Raw genomic sequence first — 19,592 nt, 5'->3', positions numbered from 1 at the left:
TTGATTCCACTTATGACAATGGTTTTCCCAGCAAACTTAAACATGGCATAGGAGGTGCACTTAGCTTTATAGCCTTACATGCAAAGTGAGTAAAGGAGGTGGCGAAACACATAGTCTCGTGGTGCACCCGTGCTGATAGAGATTATGCTGGCAATCGGAACTGACTGATGATGAAATTGTTCCAATTTCCAGGCATCAGACCTGCAAAACAGTCACTGTATTCACAACTCTTTTGTAATAAGAGATTATAAAATGAACAGACGAAGAACAATAATCTCACAGCCCTAATCATGGAAACCAGCAACCTGCCCCTGGGTAGTACAGCAGAACAGTGATTAGATCAGCCTGAGGGCACTGAGACTGGATGGTCTGTCTCCCTTTGACATTTTGCTTGACCTAATAGCCACTGCAGCACAGGCCCATCAATAGGTCCTCAAACAGAGAGTTAGTGCCACCTTCTAAATGCAAGGAAAACCTCTGAGATAGGTGGGAAATGGACTCCTCTACATTCCGTCCCAAATAATATAGTCAGTAAGATAGGCCTAACAAAGTATCTGTCACTTCATTAAGCATTTGCACCAGCCTTTTCATAAATGCCTATCATGATACAACAAGGTGTAGTCATCTATGCCCTGATGATTACATCTGCAGGAAATGCATCCAACTGCAGTTCCTGACTGACAAGGTTAAGGAACTGGAGCTGGATATACTCAGGACCATCTGTGAGGATAGAAGTGTCATAGATGAGAATTTTACTGAGGTGGTCACACCCAGAGTGCAGGCTTCAGATAATAGAAGGGTGGCCACTAGAAGTAAAGGGATTAAGCAGCAAGTGCTTTCTCTATACAATATTTGCTCTCTTGTAATTTATTGAAACATCTTTATACTTTATTGTCACCAAACAATTGATACTATAATGTACAATCATCACAGCGATAATTGATTCTGCACTTCCCGCTCCCTGGATTACAAATCGATAGCAAATATTTTAAAAAATATATAAATTATAAATAGAAAATAGAAAAATGGAAAGTAAATTAGTGCAAAAAACTGAGAGGCAGGTCCGGATATTTGGAGGGTACGGACCAGATCCAGGTCAGGATCCGTTCAGTAGTCTTATCACAGTTGGAAAGAAGCTGTTCCCAAACATCTTCTGAACTCTCTCATGCAACTGAAGATTTCCATCAGAACAAATAGGGTGGTATTAGCCCCATGAACCTTACAACAGGGAAACAGTCCCTTTGACTTATTCAGTCACTGCCAACCTTGATGCACATTTAAGCCAGTTGGCCCATTTCCTACTACCTATCCATGTACTTGTTCAAATGTCTTTTAAATGTTACGTATATTGCCTCAACCACTTCCTCTTTCTACATACAGGCCACCCTCTGATTACCCCTATGGTTCCTATTAAACCTCTACCCTCTCACCTTAAACCTATGTCCGCTAGCTTTTGATTCCTCAACCTTGGGAAAAGGATTGCGTGCATATCTATGTTCTTCATGATTTTATACACTCATCTCCTGCACCAATGAATAACGTCCAAGCCTACTCAATCTCTCTATAACTCAACTACGAGTATTGGCAACGTCCTCAAATCTTTCCTATTCTTTCTAGCTGCATCAAACTTTATTCACTCATAATTTAATTCTTAGGGTTTCATAAATGAAAACACTTCATTTCAGTTAGATTCAATCCACCCATCTACAAGTAACTTCACCTATGCAAAACAAGTAACTGCTGCCAGATCACATGACAGGCCTCAAATCGCAAAGGCTAACACTAAATACTCTGCAGATGCTGGGGTCAAAGCAACACTCACAACACGCTGGAGGAACTCAGCAGGTCGGGCAGCATCCGTGGAAACAACACCTCATATACCGTCTAGGTAGTCTTCAGCCCCCTGGTATGAACATAGAATTCTCCAACTTCCGGTAATTCCCTCCCCCTCCCTTCCCCTATCCCTATTTCACTCTGCCCCTCCCCCAGCTGCCTATCACCTCCCTCATGGTTCCGTCTCCTTCTACTACCCAGTATGTTTTCCCCTATTCCTTCTTCGCCTTTCCCGCCTATCACCTCCCTGCTTCCTCTCCCCTATCCCTTAATCTTTCTCCTTACTGGTTTTCCACCTGGAACCTTCCAGCCTTCTCCTTTCCACCCTCCCCCCACCTTCTTTATAGGGCCTCTGCCCCTTCCCTCTACAGTCCTGACGAAGGGTTCCGGCCCAAAATATTGTCTGATCATTTCCACGGATGTTGCCCGAGCTGCTGAGTTCCTCCAGCGTGTTGTCAGTGTTGCAAAGGCTAACAGCTTGGCTCAATTTGGAAAAGCACTGGCAGATATCTGGAGATCCTAGTCAGCCAGACAGTGAGAAAGAAAAGACAGAGTACTCAAGACTCCAGACTTTCTCTGCACAAGGCATTTAGCTGCAACTAGGACCAACAACTTTCCTATCATTTCAGACGTAGCACACGCAGTTTGTGCAAATTCTCCCAGGACATGAAGATGGCAAAAGAAAGATAGGTCACCTGGAAATCCCTGTATTGCTTCTGCTTCCAGGCGGCTGTTCAGAGGTAGATTTATAAAAGCAGTATATTTCACCAGACTAGAGACGTGATGATAAGAGGCAATCTATGGGGAAAAGTTATTGTTTAACAGCTTTTTACCAAATAATATAGGGAAAAGTGCAAGAAATCAAACATAATAAAGGCTAATGTAATGGACTGTGGATCAGTAAAGGATAGAAAACTAATCACTGCTATAAACCTAATGTATAGTAGAAAAAAAACAAAATGCAAAATAATAAAAGCAACCAATAGAACACTGGAAATGTACAGGTTACATTGCAAGTGTACAGAGTCCTCAATCAAGTATAGCTGATAATCTTAAGAAGAAAGCACCACAGATATACCAGAATATCTCCACATAGCCTTGGATCACCTGGACAATACAAATACCCATGTCAGGATGCCATTTATTGGCTATAGCTCAGCATTTAACACCATCATTCCTACAATCCTGATTGACAAACTACAGAACCTAGGTCTCTGTACTTCCCTCTGCAACTGGATCCTCAACTTCCTAAACGGAAGACCACAATCTGTGTAGATTGGAAATAACATCACCTCGCTGACGATTAACACTGGCACTCCAGAGGAATGCGTGCTTAGCCCACTGCTCCACTCTCACTACGTCCATGTGGCTAGGCATAGCTCAACTATCTATAAATTTGCTGATGATACAACCATTGAAAGCAGAATTTCAAATGGTGACAAAAGTGCATGCAGAAGTGGGATATACTAGTTAGTTGAGAGGTATTGCAGCAACTACCTTGAACTCAATGATAGCAAGACCAATGAGCTGAGTGTGGACTTCAGGAAGGGCTGGACCAGGGAGTACAAACCAATTCTCAAAGGGATTAGAAGTGGACAGAGTGAGCAATTTCAAGTTCCTGGGTGTCAATATCTGTGAGGGTCTAACCTGGACACAACATATTGATGCAGTTATAAAGAAGGCAAGACAATGGCTATATTTCATTAGGAGTTTGAAGTGATTTGGTTTGCCAACTAAAACACCCCAATGGTATGGGGGGGGGGGGGAGAGGCTACTACACAAGATTGAAATAAGTTGCAGAAACGTAAAATTAGTCAGCTCCATCATGGATACCAGCCTCTGTAGTATTCACGACATCTTCAAGGAAGAACGGTGCCTTAGGAAGGCAGTGTTCATCATTAAGGATCCCCACCACCCAGGACATGCCTTCTTCACACTGTTACCGTTGAAAGGAGGTACAGAAGCCCGAAGGCACACACTCAGTGATTCAGGAACAGCTTCTTCCCCTCTGCCATCCGATTCCTAAATGGACATTGAACCATTACTTTTTTGTTATTTTGCACTATACATTTCAAACTTAACTATTTAATCTTTAAAAATTATATATACACAAAAAAACACTTAATGTAAGCAACACACATCAAAGTTGCTGGTGAACGCAGCAGGCCAGACAGCATCTCTGGGAAGAGGTACAGTCGACGTTTCAGGACGAAGGGTCTTGGCCTGAAACGTCGACTGTACCTCTTCCTAGAGATGCTGCCTCCTGCTGCGTTCACCAGCAACTTTGATGTGAGTTGCTTGAATTTCCAGCATCTGCAGAATTCCTCGTGTTTGCATACTTAATGTAACTCAGTTTTTTCTCTTTATATTTCATCATACTGCTGCCGTAAAAGTTAGAAAATTTCACGAAAAGTGCTGGTGATATTAAATCTGATTCTAATAGACAGTTGTCAGAGGTCAAACTACAAGGATGATTATACAAATTCCCTGCAATTTAGAAAGCTGCAATACAATTTGATTTTTTCCAGGGATACTCAGGATAATTCATGTAGTGGGCTAGAACGAAAATTCTTGTCAGTTATGAAGTTTAGGACTGGTAGGAGTTACGGCAGAATGAAAGGTCTAATTGGAGCAATCCCTGTTAGGTGCAAAACTAGAAACAATTAACTGTGCTTAAAGACTGATACAAGTCTTGAGTTCAGGGTCACTGACAATTTATCAGATCTGGAAAAGCAAGCAAGCTGGAAAATTAAAGAGACAGGCCACTGGAATTTCTGCGATTTCATTGTTCTCCAATCCTCCAGAATCTACTTCCATCTACAAAACCAGGGCTCCATGAGCCAGTGTTCAGAGGATCAGTAACTTTAAATTCCTGTGTTATCATTTCAGAAGGCCTGTCTTGGGGCCAGTACGTAAGCGCAATTACAAAGAATGCACGGCAGTGCCTCTACTTCCTTTAGGAGTTTGTGAAGATTGGACGTGACATCTAAAACTTTGACAAACATCTATAAAAATGTGGTGCAGAGTATATTGACTAGTTGCATCACAGCATAGTACAGAAACACCAATGTTGTTGAATGGAAAATCCTAAAAAGTTGTGGATATGGCACAGTCCTGCACGGGTAAAGCTCTCCCCACCACTGAGCACATCAAGATGGAGTGCTGTCGCAGAAACGCAGTATCCATGATCAGGGACCCTAACCACAACAGGTCATGCTCTCTTCTTACGGCTGCCATCAGAAAAAAGGTATATCAGCCTAAGGACTCACACCATCAAGTTCAGGAACAGTTTTTACCCCTCAAGCATCAGGCTCTTGAATCAAAGGGGACAACTTCACTCACCCCATCAAACTGTTCCACAACCCACTGACTCACCTTCAAGGACTCTTCATTTCATGCTCTCGATATTTATTGCTCATTCATTTATTATTTCCATTTCTTTTTGAGTTTGCAGTTTGTTGTCTCGGCCCGAAATGTTGACTGTACTCCCCCTGCACCCCACCCCCCACATTGATGCTGCCTGGTCTGCTAAGTTTCTCCAGCATTTTGTGTGTGTTGCTTGGATTTCCAGCTTCTGCAGATTCTCTCCTGTTTGTGAAAAGAACTGATGGGATTTACTCTGGTGAGACCTCACATGGATATAATGGGCTGAATGGCCTTCTGTCACAGCAAGAAGAATCCTCATCTTCTAGGGCAGTAGGAGAGGGCACAGTTTTAAGGTGCTTGGAAGTAGGTACAGAAGGAGATGTCACGGATTGTTTGTTTGTTACGCAGAGTGTGGCGAGTGCGTGGAATGGGCTGCTGGAGACAGTGGTGGAGGCGGATACAAAGGGTCTTTTATGAGACTCCTGGATAGGTACATGGAGCTTAGAAAAATAGAGGGCTATGGCTAACCCGAGATAATTTCTAAGGTACGTACATGTTCGGCACAGTATTGTGGGCTGAAGGGCCTTTATTGCGCTGTAGGTTTTCTATGTTTCTATCTGGAAAGTGTACAGTGAAACAATATTACAAAAAAATAAGAGACATCTTGGGATTCAAAGTTGGTGGTGAAAGCATCAATAATTTCAGATATGCAGGTGACACTGTGTTAATTGGAAGTACTACAAAACTTAATTGATATAATTGTTGAAGAAAGTGCAAAAATGGGTCTATCTATCAATCGCAAAAAGACGGAACGTATGGTGATATCCAAAAAGAAGGAGAATCCTATCTGCAGGCTGAGAATAAATGGGGAAGACACAAAACAAGTAAAGAACTTTTGCTACTTAGGAAGCTGGGTGACATCAGATGGCAGGTGCGACTTGGACATCAAAAGAATAGGGATGGCAAAAGACACCTTTATGAGAATGAGGAGTATACTGACGAATACTAAACTAGGCATGACAACCCGCCTCAGAATACTGAAATGTTACGTTTATCCAGTTATGTTATATGGCTCAGAATGTTGACAATATCTAGTAACACGAGGAAATGAATTGAAGCAGCAGAGATGTGGTTTTTGAGGAGGATGCAAAGAATATCATGGATGAAACAAATACCCAACGAGGATGTCATGGACAGAGCAAACACAAAAAGAGAAATAATGTATGAGATCATGAAAAGGCAACGTAACTTCATTGGACATGTGATTAGGAAAGAGAAGTTAGAATGCAGAGTAATTATGGGAAAGATTGAAGGGAAGAAAGCAAAAGAAAGGCAAAGACAAATGATGATGGAGACAGCAGCCAGAGAACTGGAAATGAATACCAATGAATTGATCCACTTGACCCGAAACAGGAGTGTGTGGGCCATGGCAGTCAAAGCTCAAACTGGGCATGGGACCTGATGTTGATCATGATGATGATCATCATCATCTGGAATGCACTACCTGGAAGAGTGGCAAAGCAAAGTTGCTAAAAACATTTACAAAGTGTCTTGATAAGCAGCTGATCCAGGAAAGAATAGAAGCTTATAGGCCAAGTGCAGGACATCAGCATTGAATCAGTGGGCACTCCTACTACTCAACTCAGGATAGGTGCTGCTGTTAGAAGATATGATATAGAAACTGACAAGAGGCCAAGACTTAGCTGCTAGAAATAGCCATTACCAGATACTGCTTGATGTGAATTTTACTTTCAATTTCGCTTTTAATAATATTCAACACCTCCCCCTTGAGTAAATCCAGCCCTTTGCAATGTTTATCAGAAACTCCTTTGGGTTTGGATGATATACACAATCAGTTCCAAATACTCTTTTATAATTTGGATGTAAGGAGCTCTGTCAAAATCAAAACTTGAGCATCAGTGAGCAAATTTTTTAAAAAAAGGGCACTTGCCAACAATATTCACAATGCCTCCCAAGACATTCCTTATGACTTTGGTTTGATTTGTCAAGTTGGATACAGATGTCTTTTACTTTATTTGAACAAGTGTAACTGGAATATTTCCCCACATTTCCCTGACATGTTCAAATGTTGTAGATACACTCAGTGGCTACTTTTATTGTACATGAAATCCCAGGAGATCAGCTGTTTCTGAGACTCAAACCATCATTCCACAGCCAAAATCACTTGGATCACATTTCTTCCCTATTCTGATGTTTGGTCTTACCAAATCCACATGTTTTCATGCATTGAGGTGCTACCACATGATTGTCTGATTAGATATTTGCATTAACGAGGTGTAGAGGTGAACGCAAAAAAGTGGCCACTTAGCGTATACTAGATCTGTTCTTTGTTGTGTCTGTGCATACCTTGATTTGATGTGGAGTTGAAGTGAATGAAAAATGATTTTTCAAATGACAGACCAAGATAGGTCACTGTGTGCTACCTTGGCCAGAGGACTGTTAGCAATAAATCAGCTATTACTTGTGCATTCATTTGGTGTGGATCTCTCACATTATTGAGGACAATTGAATAGCTCAAAAATTCTACTATCATTCATTACAATTTAAGACTAAATGGGGCAGAGCTGTAGAATTTCAAATTGACCTGTTTGTTAGTGGGATTGCATGGCTTTGAAAGTAGTCTTGAAAGTAGCTTTGCTACAAACAGCAAGGGCTAGTTTTTGAGGTCAAAAATAAACATAGCTGGAACCCTGTCTGGAACTGCTAGGTATACTCCAAACCTATCCCATTTAGCAGAATCATGTTATAGAATACAAGGAACATGGAACTTCAAAGACTGTGTGATAGCCACTAATATTGTCATATTTCAGATGCACCTTTGACAAGCAGATTGGTGAGAGAGACTCCTCTCCTACTGGTTCCCCAATTTGACAAGCCAGATCCAGTGCTTCAGCTATACCCTTCAAGATTTAGGCTCCCCATTCCAATGTTGATGGATTGCTGCTGAGGATGAGCATGCAAGTCCCCACTTCAGAGTACATTCTGTACTCTCACTACTCACCTGAAATTTGACATCAAGAATTACTGATTCACCTTCTGAGAGTGGACAGTTGGCAGTAACTAGCAAGAAGTTTCCTTGCCTATGCCTGATTCAGATCAATGTTGAAGATCTCCATTAATGCAATATATCTAAATTTAGTAGTTCTCTCAAAGATAAAGGATTTGACACCCAATACATACCATGGTATACCAAGATTATTCATTGGATTAAAAAAGACTAATAGAAATTCCACCAATGCTGATACAAGTGTTCTTAGAATTGCACTGATGTAGATACAAAAACTTCCTTTCCTTTCACATTAAGAATCCAACCATTAACCCTGCATTCAACCTTACAAAGTGAATCATTTCACACTTTTCCAGGTGGAAACTCCATCTGTCACTTCTCAGCCCACATCAGCACTTCTGTCAGCGTCCCATTATAACCTATGACGACCTTCTGCACTATCTATAACACCAGCCTCCATGTCATCATTCCACTACCTTATCTAAGTCATATATATTATATGAAATCACAAAGAGCAGTGGTTCCAGAACAGATGCCTGTGGAACACCACAGGTCACCAACGACCAGGCAGAATGCACTATCAACTAACACTCTCTGCCTTCTGCGGGCAAGCCAATTCCGAATCCACACGGCCAAGTTTCCCTGGATCCCACGCCTCCCGATTTTCTGAACGAGCCTAACGTGTATAATTTTGTCAAATGCCTTACTAAATCCCTTCAATGTTTAGTCAGTGCTTTCTTACACTGATTACTGCACATTCGCAGTACGCCTCTACTAATTTTTCTCAAAAGCAAAGCAAGCTTCAATTCTTGCGCTGCATTTAAAATGACAGCTGGAAAAAAGTCGTTAGACAAGCATTACACGGGACCTGTATATTGAAATTTAGAGACTTACCGGGTCGTTTTCTTCCTTTTTCGTGTCCTAGCTGGCCCTGATCATTGCAGCCGCATGTATAAACAGTACCATCATCCAGCACAAAAACAGTATGCCTACGACCACATCCTACATCTTGAACCCTTCTGCTCTGGAAGAATTTACACGTCCTCGGTTCCAAAACCACTTCTTCATCGATGCCACCCAGTCCAAGCTGTCCGAACGACGTGTTTCCCCAACACAACATGGCTCGGTCAGCAGGGAGACACCTCTGTAGCTTCAGTCGACTTCCACCTCAGTAGTCGTACTGACACCTGCACAGATTTTTAACATACATAAACATATTAGTCAGCACCATGCAATGGAGATCAAACACAAGAAACACCCCGCCCATGAGAAGGTACCGCCGGGTCAACCTCCGTCCAGCAGCCAAGCCAAGCAGCAAGTTGCCCCACACAACTTTCCCAATGCAAAGGCCCAATGCGGCCTCAAAGAGCAAAGAAGACCGAACGTCCACCGCAAACGACCTCCACTCCACCACCCTGCACATCTGTAACAGCTTAGTTCTGAAACAGACCCAGCTCTCTCAGATCTGCTCGGCACTGCACTGACCTGACACAACAGCTCTAAGCAACTGAAACCCTTCCGAAAGCACTAGAAGAACCTCCTCCCGCCGACTCAAACGACCGGAAGTGACGCCACAATTTACCGGTCACACCACGCCGGCGCAAAACGATGATAGCGCCCGACAGTCGATGTCCTTAGTGGGCATGCGCGCCGCGGGCGGGCTCGACCCGCTTGTACCTCACGGACATGCGCGCCGCGAGGGGGCTCGAGCCGTTTCTACCTCACGGGCATGCGCGTCGCGAGCGGGCTCGAGCCGCTGGTACCTCACGGGCACGCGCGCCGCGAGCGGGCTCGAGCCTCTTGTACCTCACGGGCATGCGCGCCGCGAGCGGGCTCGAGCCGCTTATACCTCACGCTCATGTGCGCCGCGCCCGCGAGAGGGCGTTGGCTTTCGACGGTTGTGGTCTAGATTGTGAGTTGAAGGTGAGATTGGGATATGTACGGGAAGAAATTGCAACGTGTGAAGAAGATTTGTCGGAATTATCAATTATTATTAGAAATTAGTAATTTGTTAGTAAATTCTACTGAAGGTGAATGAAACTGGGCAGATGGTGAAAGCTACTCTGTTCAGACACCAACTACTCTGTCTAAAAAAAACTCGGGAGGTGGTGGTAGGAGATGCGATATCAATTTTTTTTGAGATACTGAGATAGGCCCATGGACAGGCAGGGAATGAATGCCACATGTGGCAGATGGCAGTAGATTAAATTGGCATTACGCATATAATTTTACAACTTGTATCAGTGACCTACATCCACATCCATGCGGTTTGTATAAATCACAAACGTGAAAGGTTTCAGCACCATTTCAGGTAGTGCACTAATGGTCACCAACTTCTAATGAAAAAGCAACCCTCCACCACCAACCTTTGCACTCGATTGCCGAACCATTTCCAGCTCTCAACCTGACTGTGTTTTTTGTGCTTACAATTTTTTTCTTTGGTCTGACTCACCATATTAAATACGCATTAGGGCTCTCCAGAGTGGCTCTCCTTTCCTTCAATATGGGCGATACATGGAAATTGAGCATGCTTAGAATTTAAAATTAAAGTTCCTGGGAGGAAAATTATCTAGCAGAAGTTCAGACTTTGAGAGAACTTGAATTAAAATCTTTAATGAAAATATTGTAAGGTGGGGTAAAGTAAAACATTGAGAAGATTTCATCTTCATTTTATGCAACATTTTAAATAATTTCATTTCAACTGTTTTTGAACATATTAACCTGGATTTTATGATCAGCAATGAGGAAGAAGTGCTTACTGTGGAAATGGATTTGACCACTTATAATGGTACTTTTTTTTGTGTGTGCCATACTCTGCCAGAGCCTTGGCGACCACTTTTCAAGTGGTTGTCTTGGAGGAAAGATTCTGTGAGTGGTCCCCCATGTCCTTCTCACAGTGCAGTTTTTTTTTATGAGGCCAAGTTGCGAGCTCAACGCTCAACCTGGCACGGATGGAAAGCATGCCTGGGAGCGGCCCAACTGGATTCGAATTTGGGAATCTTTGTTCCAGAGTCTGGCGCTGATGTCACTGCGCCACCAGCCAGCCTTATAATGGTATAATGCTCTTAAAGTGCCAGCGACCCAGGTTTATTTCCTCTGCTGTCTAAGCAGTATATGTGTCCCTCCTGTGACTGCATTGGTTTCCTCCAGGTGCTCTGATTACCTCCCACATTCCAAAGATATACATGGGTGTAACTGGGTGGTGTGGGCTCACTGGGCTGGAAGGGCCTGTTACTGCACTATATCTCTAAATAAATGAATAAATGTAGATATAGCAAGTAAGTTGGAGGGTTAATGACATATTGGCACTTACTGTGGGGGTTTGGAATGTACAGATTTTGACGTTTTGTAGTGGTTGTAGAGGACTATGATGAATTTAGTTCTGGTTTGCCTATGTAAATAGTATCAGACGTTGAGCCAATGCAGTGTAGATTTACTACATTGATTTCTGGGGTTGAGGCGTTTGTGCTGCAAGTGGGGATGGGGATTGAAAAATGTTACCTTGTTCTTTCTCAAGTGAAGAAGATGACAAGTGATCCACTTGAGGCATATCAGATTCTGGAGTACATTGACAACGTACACTAGTTCCACAAGCTAAAATCTACAGCTTAGCAGGTGTAGTGATAGACATGAGATAAGGGATAGAGATGTAGAGTAGGAGTGAGTTATAAGATGAGAAATTTCTTTATATGTAGGATTACTTCTGGTATTTTCTGTGAGGAATTAGATGCTTAGTCATAAAGTATATTTGTTACAGAGAGCAACAGAGTTTTGGGTACAAAGTAAAACACAGGATCGTGGATCCAGGCTGCAAAGTGAACAAGGCATAGGAACAGCTTTGATTATATTGAACACAGAGAAGGGTCAAAGGGTAGAATAGCTTACACTTTTTTTGCCCTTGTGTTCTTATTCAGGGTATAAATAGCAACAGGGTTTTGCTAAATTAGTTACGAACTGCTTTTATATTTGCTGAACTAACGAGGTACTCAAGTTAAGCTCAGAACAGTTCTGAGAGCCCTAATTCTGCTACTATGTCTTATGGTCTTATGGCCTGTTGGATTCTGATGCTTTTAATTTTAAGTTCTTTTGGACATCAGGAGAGTGGCACAATTGTTTTATTAAGAGCTAAGAGAACAAAGAAACTTGAAAAACGGTCAATAACAATAGCAGAGGCTTAACATAGAACATAGAAAAGTACAGCACAGTAGAGGCCCTTTGGCCCACAATGTTGTGCTGACCCTAGGCTAGTAGCAGAAGGGAGAGAAGAAGCAAAAAGAAAGACAACAGACCCTAGTGGTCAGCTCTTTTTATACCCATAGATTAGAAACATTTCATTCAAATTTGCAGTTAAGAGTCCATGAATCAGATACCCCTTATTCAAATAACGTAAGAGAAACTTCCAGCACTTTCCAGAATGTTACAAAGCCGTGTAACCACAGGGGACACATTGAACAACTAAACATATATACTGTGGCCACTAGGAAACATATTAAACGGTTACATGTATATAAGTAGTTATAAAAATATTGGTAAGTAATTAATTGTTAAGCTGCAGAGAAAATAACAATTAAACAGTTTAACCCAACAGGTCTTAGTGAGACATGTTTTAACAGCACTTTCTTTTTCTCTTCTGCTCATCTTCCCACTCCTTCACCTTCTCCACCTTTTCTAATGCTATTTTTTTCAATTTTGTGCTAATATTCTGCTGAGCCCTCAAAATAGCAACATTCTGGTGGTTGCAACATATATAATAATTTGTAGCAGAAGTATAAGAACCTCTCCAGAAAGTAATAGAGAGTCCTGTCCAATTGGTCCAGGAGAAAAATTTTATTTTTGATTATTTCTATGACTTAGACTCTAAGTCTCCATTAAGCCTTGTATGGCTATTTGACTGAGGCCTTAGTTGCACTCTTCAACAAGAATCTAGATTGAAGTGATGAGACAAGATGGAAGGTATAGTATTTGCCCTAGGACATTCAGATCAGAATCAGGATCAAAATCAGGTTTAGTATCACTGGTATGTGTCGTGAAATTTGTTAACTTAGCAGCAGCAGTTCAATGCAATACTTAATATAAAAGAAGAAAAAAAAAATAAATAAGTAAATCAATTGCACGATATGTATATTGAATAGATTAAAAATAGTGCAAAAATCAGAAGTAATATATATTTAAAAAGTGAGTAATGTTCACGGGTTCAATGTCCATTTAGGAATCGGATAGCAGAGGAAGGAGCTGCTCCTGAATTGCTGAGTGTGTGCCTTCAGGCTTCTGTACCTCCTACCTGATGGTAACAGTGAGAAAAGGGCATGCTCCGTGTGCTGGAGGTTCTTAATAATGGATGCTGCCTTTCTGTCTAAGACTCTGCTCCTTGAAGATATCCTGGGTACTTTGTAGGCTAGTACCCAAGATGGAGCCAACAAAATTTATAACCCTCTGCAGCTTCTTTTGGTCCTGTGCAGTAGCCTCCCCCCATATCAGACAGTGATGCAGCCTGTCAGAATGCTATCCACGGTACATCTATAGAAGTTTTGAATGTATTTGTTTACATACCAAATCTTTTCAAACTCCTAATGAAACATAATCGCTGTGTTGCCTTCTTTCTAACTGCATCGATATGTTGTGATCAGGTTAGGTCCTCAGAGATCATGACACCCAGGAACTTGAAACTGCACACTCTCTCCACTTCAGATCTCTCTTTGAGTATTGGTGTGTGTTCCTTCATCTTCCTCTTCCTGAAGTACACAATCAGCTTTTTCATCTTACTGACGTTAAGTGCAAGGTTGTTGCTGTAACACCACTCCAGTAGTTGGCATATCTCGCTCCTATACATCTTCTCGTCTCCATCTGAGATTCTACCAACAATGGCTGTATCATCAGCAAATTTGTAGATGGTATTTCAGCTATGCCTAGCCACACAGTCATGGGTATAGAGAGAGTAGAGCAGTGGGCTAAGCACACACCCCTGAGGTGCACCAGTGTTGATCATCAGCGAGGAGGGGATATTATCACCAATCCACACGATTGTGGTCTTCTGGTTAGAAAGTCGAGGATCCAATTACAGAGGCCAAAGTTCTGAACTTATCAATTAGGATTGTGGGAATTATGGTATTAAATGCTGAGCTATAGTTGATGAACAGCATCCTGGCATAGGTGTTTGTATTGTCCAGGTGGTCTAAGACTGTCTGAAGAGCCATTGAGATTGCATCTTCTGTTGACCTATTGTGGCGATAGGCAAATTGCAATGGGTCCAGGTCCTTGCTGAGGCAGGTGTTCAATCTAGTCATAACCAACCTCAATGCATTTCATCACTGTAGATATGAGTACTACCGGGCGATAGTCACTAAGGCAGCTCACATTATTCAACCTCCTTCCAGTGTGCAAGCTGAAGTATGGGAAATACAGTGAATCACAGGATGAGGGCATCAATCATGATTACGTCACATTGGGCAGAAGCATTTTATGAGCTTCCATGAGAATTTTTATTTGGTAGATTATGCACCATTTAACATTCAAAGAATGTTAAGTTTTGCAATTTGTGAAGATTCCAGCTTTTTATACAGAGACAAATTCTCTGCAGTGGTGAGCTGCTGCTTGGGAAATATAAATAATCTAGCCATAGTCTTCTGAAATAGATGTAAGTTTCAGGATGATGGAAACCTTCATCTTTCCAGCCAGAGCAGTTCATGTACAGACAATGTTTGGACCTAGGCTGCAGCAGTGGCAGAAATCTATCATTACTAACTTTGAAAGCCTTGATCTGCATGTGCATTGCACCTTGAGGAGGAACTTGTTCCTGGAAGACTCTTAGGAGAATTGATCATTTTCTTTCAGCTCCATTTGATGTGATAGAAATGCCTTTGGCCACTTCCTTTGCTGCAAGCTCAATAGAATCAACAAGTAAAGCTAACTTGTACATTGAAACACTGTCCAAGGCTTTCATTTGCATTCTTCAATCTAGCTTATTGCAAAGAACTCCACTATAATTGAAACAAATCTGTAAGTAATTAATGATTCTTTTGAGTTGCATTTGTACAGGTTTGGCACTGATTTTGAGACTTCATTTCTGTGTGTGATCCATACAAGTTTGTAACAGACCTGTGAATTAATTTCAAGGGGACAAGTATTAGTTAAGAAGAATGTAGGTGACACCACCCTTTACTTTAGGTGTAAACACATTAAGCACATGTAAGCATGAAAGTTTAAGTTGCATTATGTGCTATCAATAGCAAAAAGTTAATATTAGATTTTATGATCCATCAAATGCTGAATTTTAATCCCACAGCATGTAACAACATGAACTATGTAATTCAATTTCTAGTTAATGGGTCTTATATTCAAGCAAATATAAATGCTTACAGTAGGACTCTGAAAATCTGCTGTGCAATGGTTTTGCATCTGATTCATTAAGTGATGTTTATTGCACTTCCTTTCCACTCAGTGGACCCTGATGTCCACATTCACCTTCCACTCTCTGGCACCCTGGTTCCTACTCACTCTGGTCTCTTCTAATTCACAGGGCACAGGTTACTGTTCCCCTTTTCCACTGACCAGGAGACAGATTCTGATGCACTCTTTCTACTCACCAGAGTTCCTGTTTGGAGCATCATATCGACTCACTGAGGCCACAGGTTCCAGGCTGCCTTTAAATTTTCCAGATCTCTAGTTCTTGTGCTCCCTTCAGACTTTCTGAAGCTTCCATACCTGCATATGACTTAATGGTGTCCTAGTTCCTGCTATCCCCTTCTACAAAGTAGGCTTCTAGTTCCCATGTTTCCTTTCCACTAAATAAGGCCTTTGTTCTTGCATAACTTTCCACTAAACAGGGCCTTGGTTCCTACATACCTTTCCATTAAACAGGGCTTTGGTTCGTGCATGTTGTTTCCTGCATGTCTTTTCATTGAATGGGGCCTTAGTTCTTGCATACCTTTCCATTAAACAGGGCTTTGGTTCCTGCATGTCTTTCCATTGAATCGGGCCTGGGTTCCTGCATACTTTTCCACTAAACAAAGCCTAGGTTCCTGTAAACCTTTCCGCTAAACAGAACCTTGGTTCCTGCATAACTTTCCACTAAATGGGGCTTTTAGTGGAAAACTTTTCCACCCACTAGGGCCCTGTTTCCCATGCTTCATATCCACTCTCCAGGGCCCCATTTACTGTGCTTCCTATCCACCCATCAAGGCCCCCATAATCTTGAATGGCCATTGGTTGGGTACTTCGCATGTTGAATTATCAAAGTTTTACTTCATATGAAAATAGAATATAAAGTGGAGAATATATTATGTTTGCTTTAGTCTAAACAATTCTCTGGAACAAATAACAAGTTCCTGGAGGAACTCAGTAAGTCAGGCAGTATTTACAGAGGGAAATGGATATTGACTGTCCAGTTCCCTCCACAGATGCTGCCTGACCTGTGAAGTTCCTCCTTTAGTTTGTTTTTTCACTCTAAATTCAACATCTGTGATCTGTTGTGTCTCAATTTCTTTGGATCAAAGATATTAGAGTTGTCTGTCGCACAGTAAGACATTTTTTTAATGAAGGATTCATGTAGCATTCATAAACACAAGAATTTTGCAGATGCTGGAAATCCAAAGCAATGATGAGGCCACTCTCAGGTTGGAGGAGCAACACCTCATATTCAGTGTGGATAGCCTCCAACCTGATGGCATGAACATTAATTTCTCCAACTTCAGGTAATTTCTCCCCACTTCCCCATCTTTCTCTTTCCATTCCCCATTCTGGCTTCCCTTTAACCCCTTCCCTTCTCCCCTGCTGTCCATCACTTCACACTGGTGCCCTTATTCCTTTCTTTTCTCTCAGAGTCCACTATCTTCTCCCATCAGATTCTTCTTTTTTAGCCCTTTACATTTTCCACCTAGTCTCTCCCAGCTTCCTACTACATCTTTCCTTTCCCACCCACCCACCTTCTTCCTCACTTGGTTTCACCTATTACCCGTCAACTTGTATTCCTTTCCTTCCCCACCTCTTATTCTGGCTTCTTCCCCCATCCTTTCCAGTCCTGATGAAGTCTCAACCTGAAACATCGACTGGCAAATCTGTTGGAATTTTTTGAGGAAATAATAAGCAGGATATATGAAGGAGAATTGGTGGATGTTGTGTACTTGGATTTTCAAAAAGGCCTTTAACAAGGTGCTGCACATGAGGCTGCTTAACAAGAAAAAAGTGCATGGTATTACAGGAAAGATAATAGCATGGATAGAGCATTGGCTGATTGGCAGGGGACAAGAGTGGCAATAAAGGGAACCTTTTCTGATTAGCTGCCGGTGACTAATGGTGTTCTACAGGGGCCGGTGTTGGAACCACTTCTTTTTATGTTGTATGTCAATGATTTAGATAATGGAGTTGCTGGCTTTGTGGCCAAGTCTGTGGATGATACAAAGATAGATGGAGGAAAAGGTAGTGTTGAGGAAGCAGGGAGTCCGCAGAAACACAGATTAGGAGAATGGTAGCTGATGGAATATGGTGTCGGGAAGTAGTCATGCACTTTGGTAGAAGGAATAAAAGCATATTTTTTAAATGGGGACAAAATTCAAAAATCCATGGTGCAATAGGACTTGGGAGTCCTCATGTAGGATTCCCTGAAGGTTAATTTGCAGGTTGAGTCATTGGTGAGGAAGGTAAATGACTCCAGGAATGAAAGGCTTATCAAATGAGGAGCAATTGATGGTTCTGGACCTATACTTGCTGTAACTTAGAAGAATGAGGGAGAATCTCATTGCCTAGATAGAGTTGATGTGGAGAGGATGTTTCCTATAGTGGATGAGTCTAGGACCAAAGGACACAGTCTAAATGGCACATCCATTTAGAACAGAGATGAGGAGAATTTCTTTAACCGGAGGGTGGTGAATCTGTGGAATTCATTGCCATGGATGGCTGTGGAGGCCAAGTCATTGGGTAAATTTAAAGCAGAGTTTGACAGGCTGTGAAAGATTATGGGGAGATGGCAGGAGAGTGGGGTTTAGAGGGAAATGGATCAGCAATGATGAAATGGCAGAGCAGACTTGATGGGCTGAATGTCTAATTCTGCTCCTATGTCTTATGCTGGTATGTTCTTAAGTTTATTCCTCTCCATATTTGCTGCTTGACCTGCTGACTTCCTCTAGCATTTTCTGTGTGTTACTCATGTAGCATAGTTCTGATCTTTATAAAAATCTTCTATTTAAAGTAAGCTGTTTTGAAAAATTATTTCTGAAATTCATAAAATCGTGAGATCTACCTATGACTGGAAATATTTTCATTTCAGCCCTATATTTTTATACATCATTCATTCGTACAATATTGTAATTTAAAAGAACCTAAGAATGTTCAGAACACAGAAGGGCCATATATTCAGTTCTTTCAAGATTGTATATCATCTAATGTAAAATGTTAGCTCCTTGGTCTCTTAAATGTGCTCATGCATCTGTGATAGGTTTTTTTTGAAAAATGAATAATTGATCACTAGGATGCCCTTGATGCTCTTTTTTCACAATTTAAAAAAAAATCATTGTTGCTCAATTACTCATTATATAGTTTATAGATTATAGTCCTGATGCTTACACTGAGGGTTTGAAAATTAGGTGTTACAACTGCATCACCCAGAAGTGCAGATACATATAGCTGATGAAAAGGCAGGCATAGCTGGGGTCGTGTGGGCGCCCATGGCCACACCTTAGGTTTGGGGAAAGTAGGAGGAGCCGAAAGAGAAATTGTTGAGGGTGAGGACCAGTTTGCTAGGCGGAGGAGGGTGTTGGTGGAAGGGAACTAGTTTTGTCTTTAAAATGAAAAAAACCCCGCAGTGGGACAAAGGTAAAGCCTTTGCTGAGGACAGACTGTTCAGCCTCAGAGAGGGGAAGGGGCAATTTCCATTCTGACAAATGATAGATATACCGGGAGGGGAGGTGGAATCTAGTTGTAAGGAGAGAGGTTCAATTGTGGATTAGATGTGATTTACGATTGTGGGAAGTGGGGCATAGACTTATTTTGTGGATTGGTATAAGATTGGCCCACAAACACTGTTCACGGGCAAGTAGAATCTAACTATCCTTGCCTCATATTTACATACAAATTCTACAATTTTTTCATGGAAGTATTTTAAAATTTTTCAGTTTTATTAAAGAGTATAAAAAACATATAATTTGGAAGGCATGTGGCTGCCATCTAAGCTTGTTCAAGTGAGAGGATTTCTTGTTTTTAAACTATGACTTCACACCTGCTTTATTTTGCTGTGCTCATTGGTCTCTATGCTCGTAGACAATTTGTATGTGATAAGCAACAGTTGTTTCAGACATTGCAGCTCCAACTGGTGCTGTGTTACAAGACCTAGTATTAGCCCTCGGATGCTTGATGATGACGCTTCCTAAAATTA

At 41.6% G+C, this 19,592-nt stretch overlaps 1 protein-coding gene across 2 annotated transcripts in view; it reads right to left on the bottom strand.

Annotated features, from left to right (window-relative positions):
• herc4 (HECT and RLD domain containing E3 ubiquitin protein ligase 4) overlaps positions 1-9,784 on the bottom strand; it is a 118,459-nt gene extending 108,675 nt beyond the window's left edge. For both annotated transcript variants that reach the window (XM_063071529.1, XM_063071530.1), the window contains exons 1-2: positions 9,713-9,784; positions 9,122-9,414 (exon numbers count right to left, since the gene is read on the bottom strand). In XM_063071529.1, the coding sequence (XP_062927599.1) occupies positions 9,122-9,347 (226 nt within the window). In that variant the 5' untranslated portion in view covers positions 9,348-9,414; positions 9,713-9,784. The remainder of the gene's footprint in view (positions 1-9,121; positions 9,415-9,712) is intronic.
• Positions 9,785-19,592: the final 9,808 nt, after the last annotated feature.

This window comes from Mobula hypostoma, chromosome 19 (genome assembly GCF_963921235.1).
Source record: "Mobula hypostoma chromosome 19, sMobHyp1.1, whole genome shotgun sequence".
Taxonomy (NCBI): Eukaryota; Metazoa; Chordata; class Chondrichthyes; order Myliobatiformes; family Myliobatidae; genus Mobula; species Mobula hypostoma.
The sequence above is the reverse complement of the archived record's forward strand: the minus strand, read 5'-3'. Positions and strand labels throughout refer to the sequence as shown.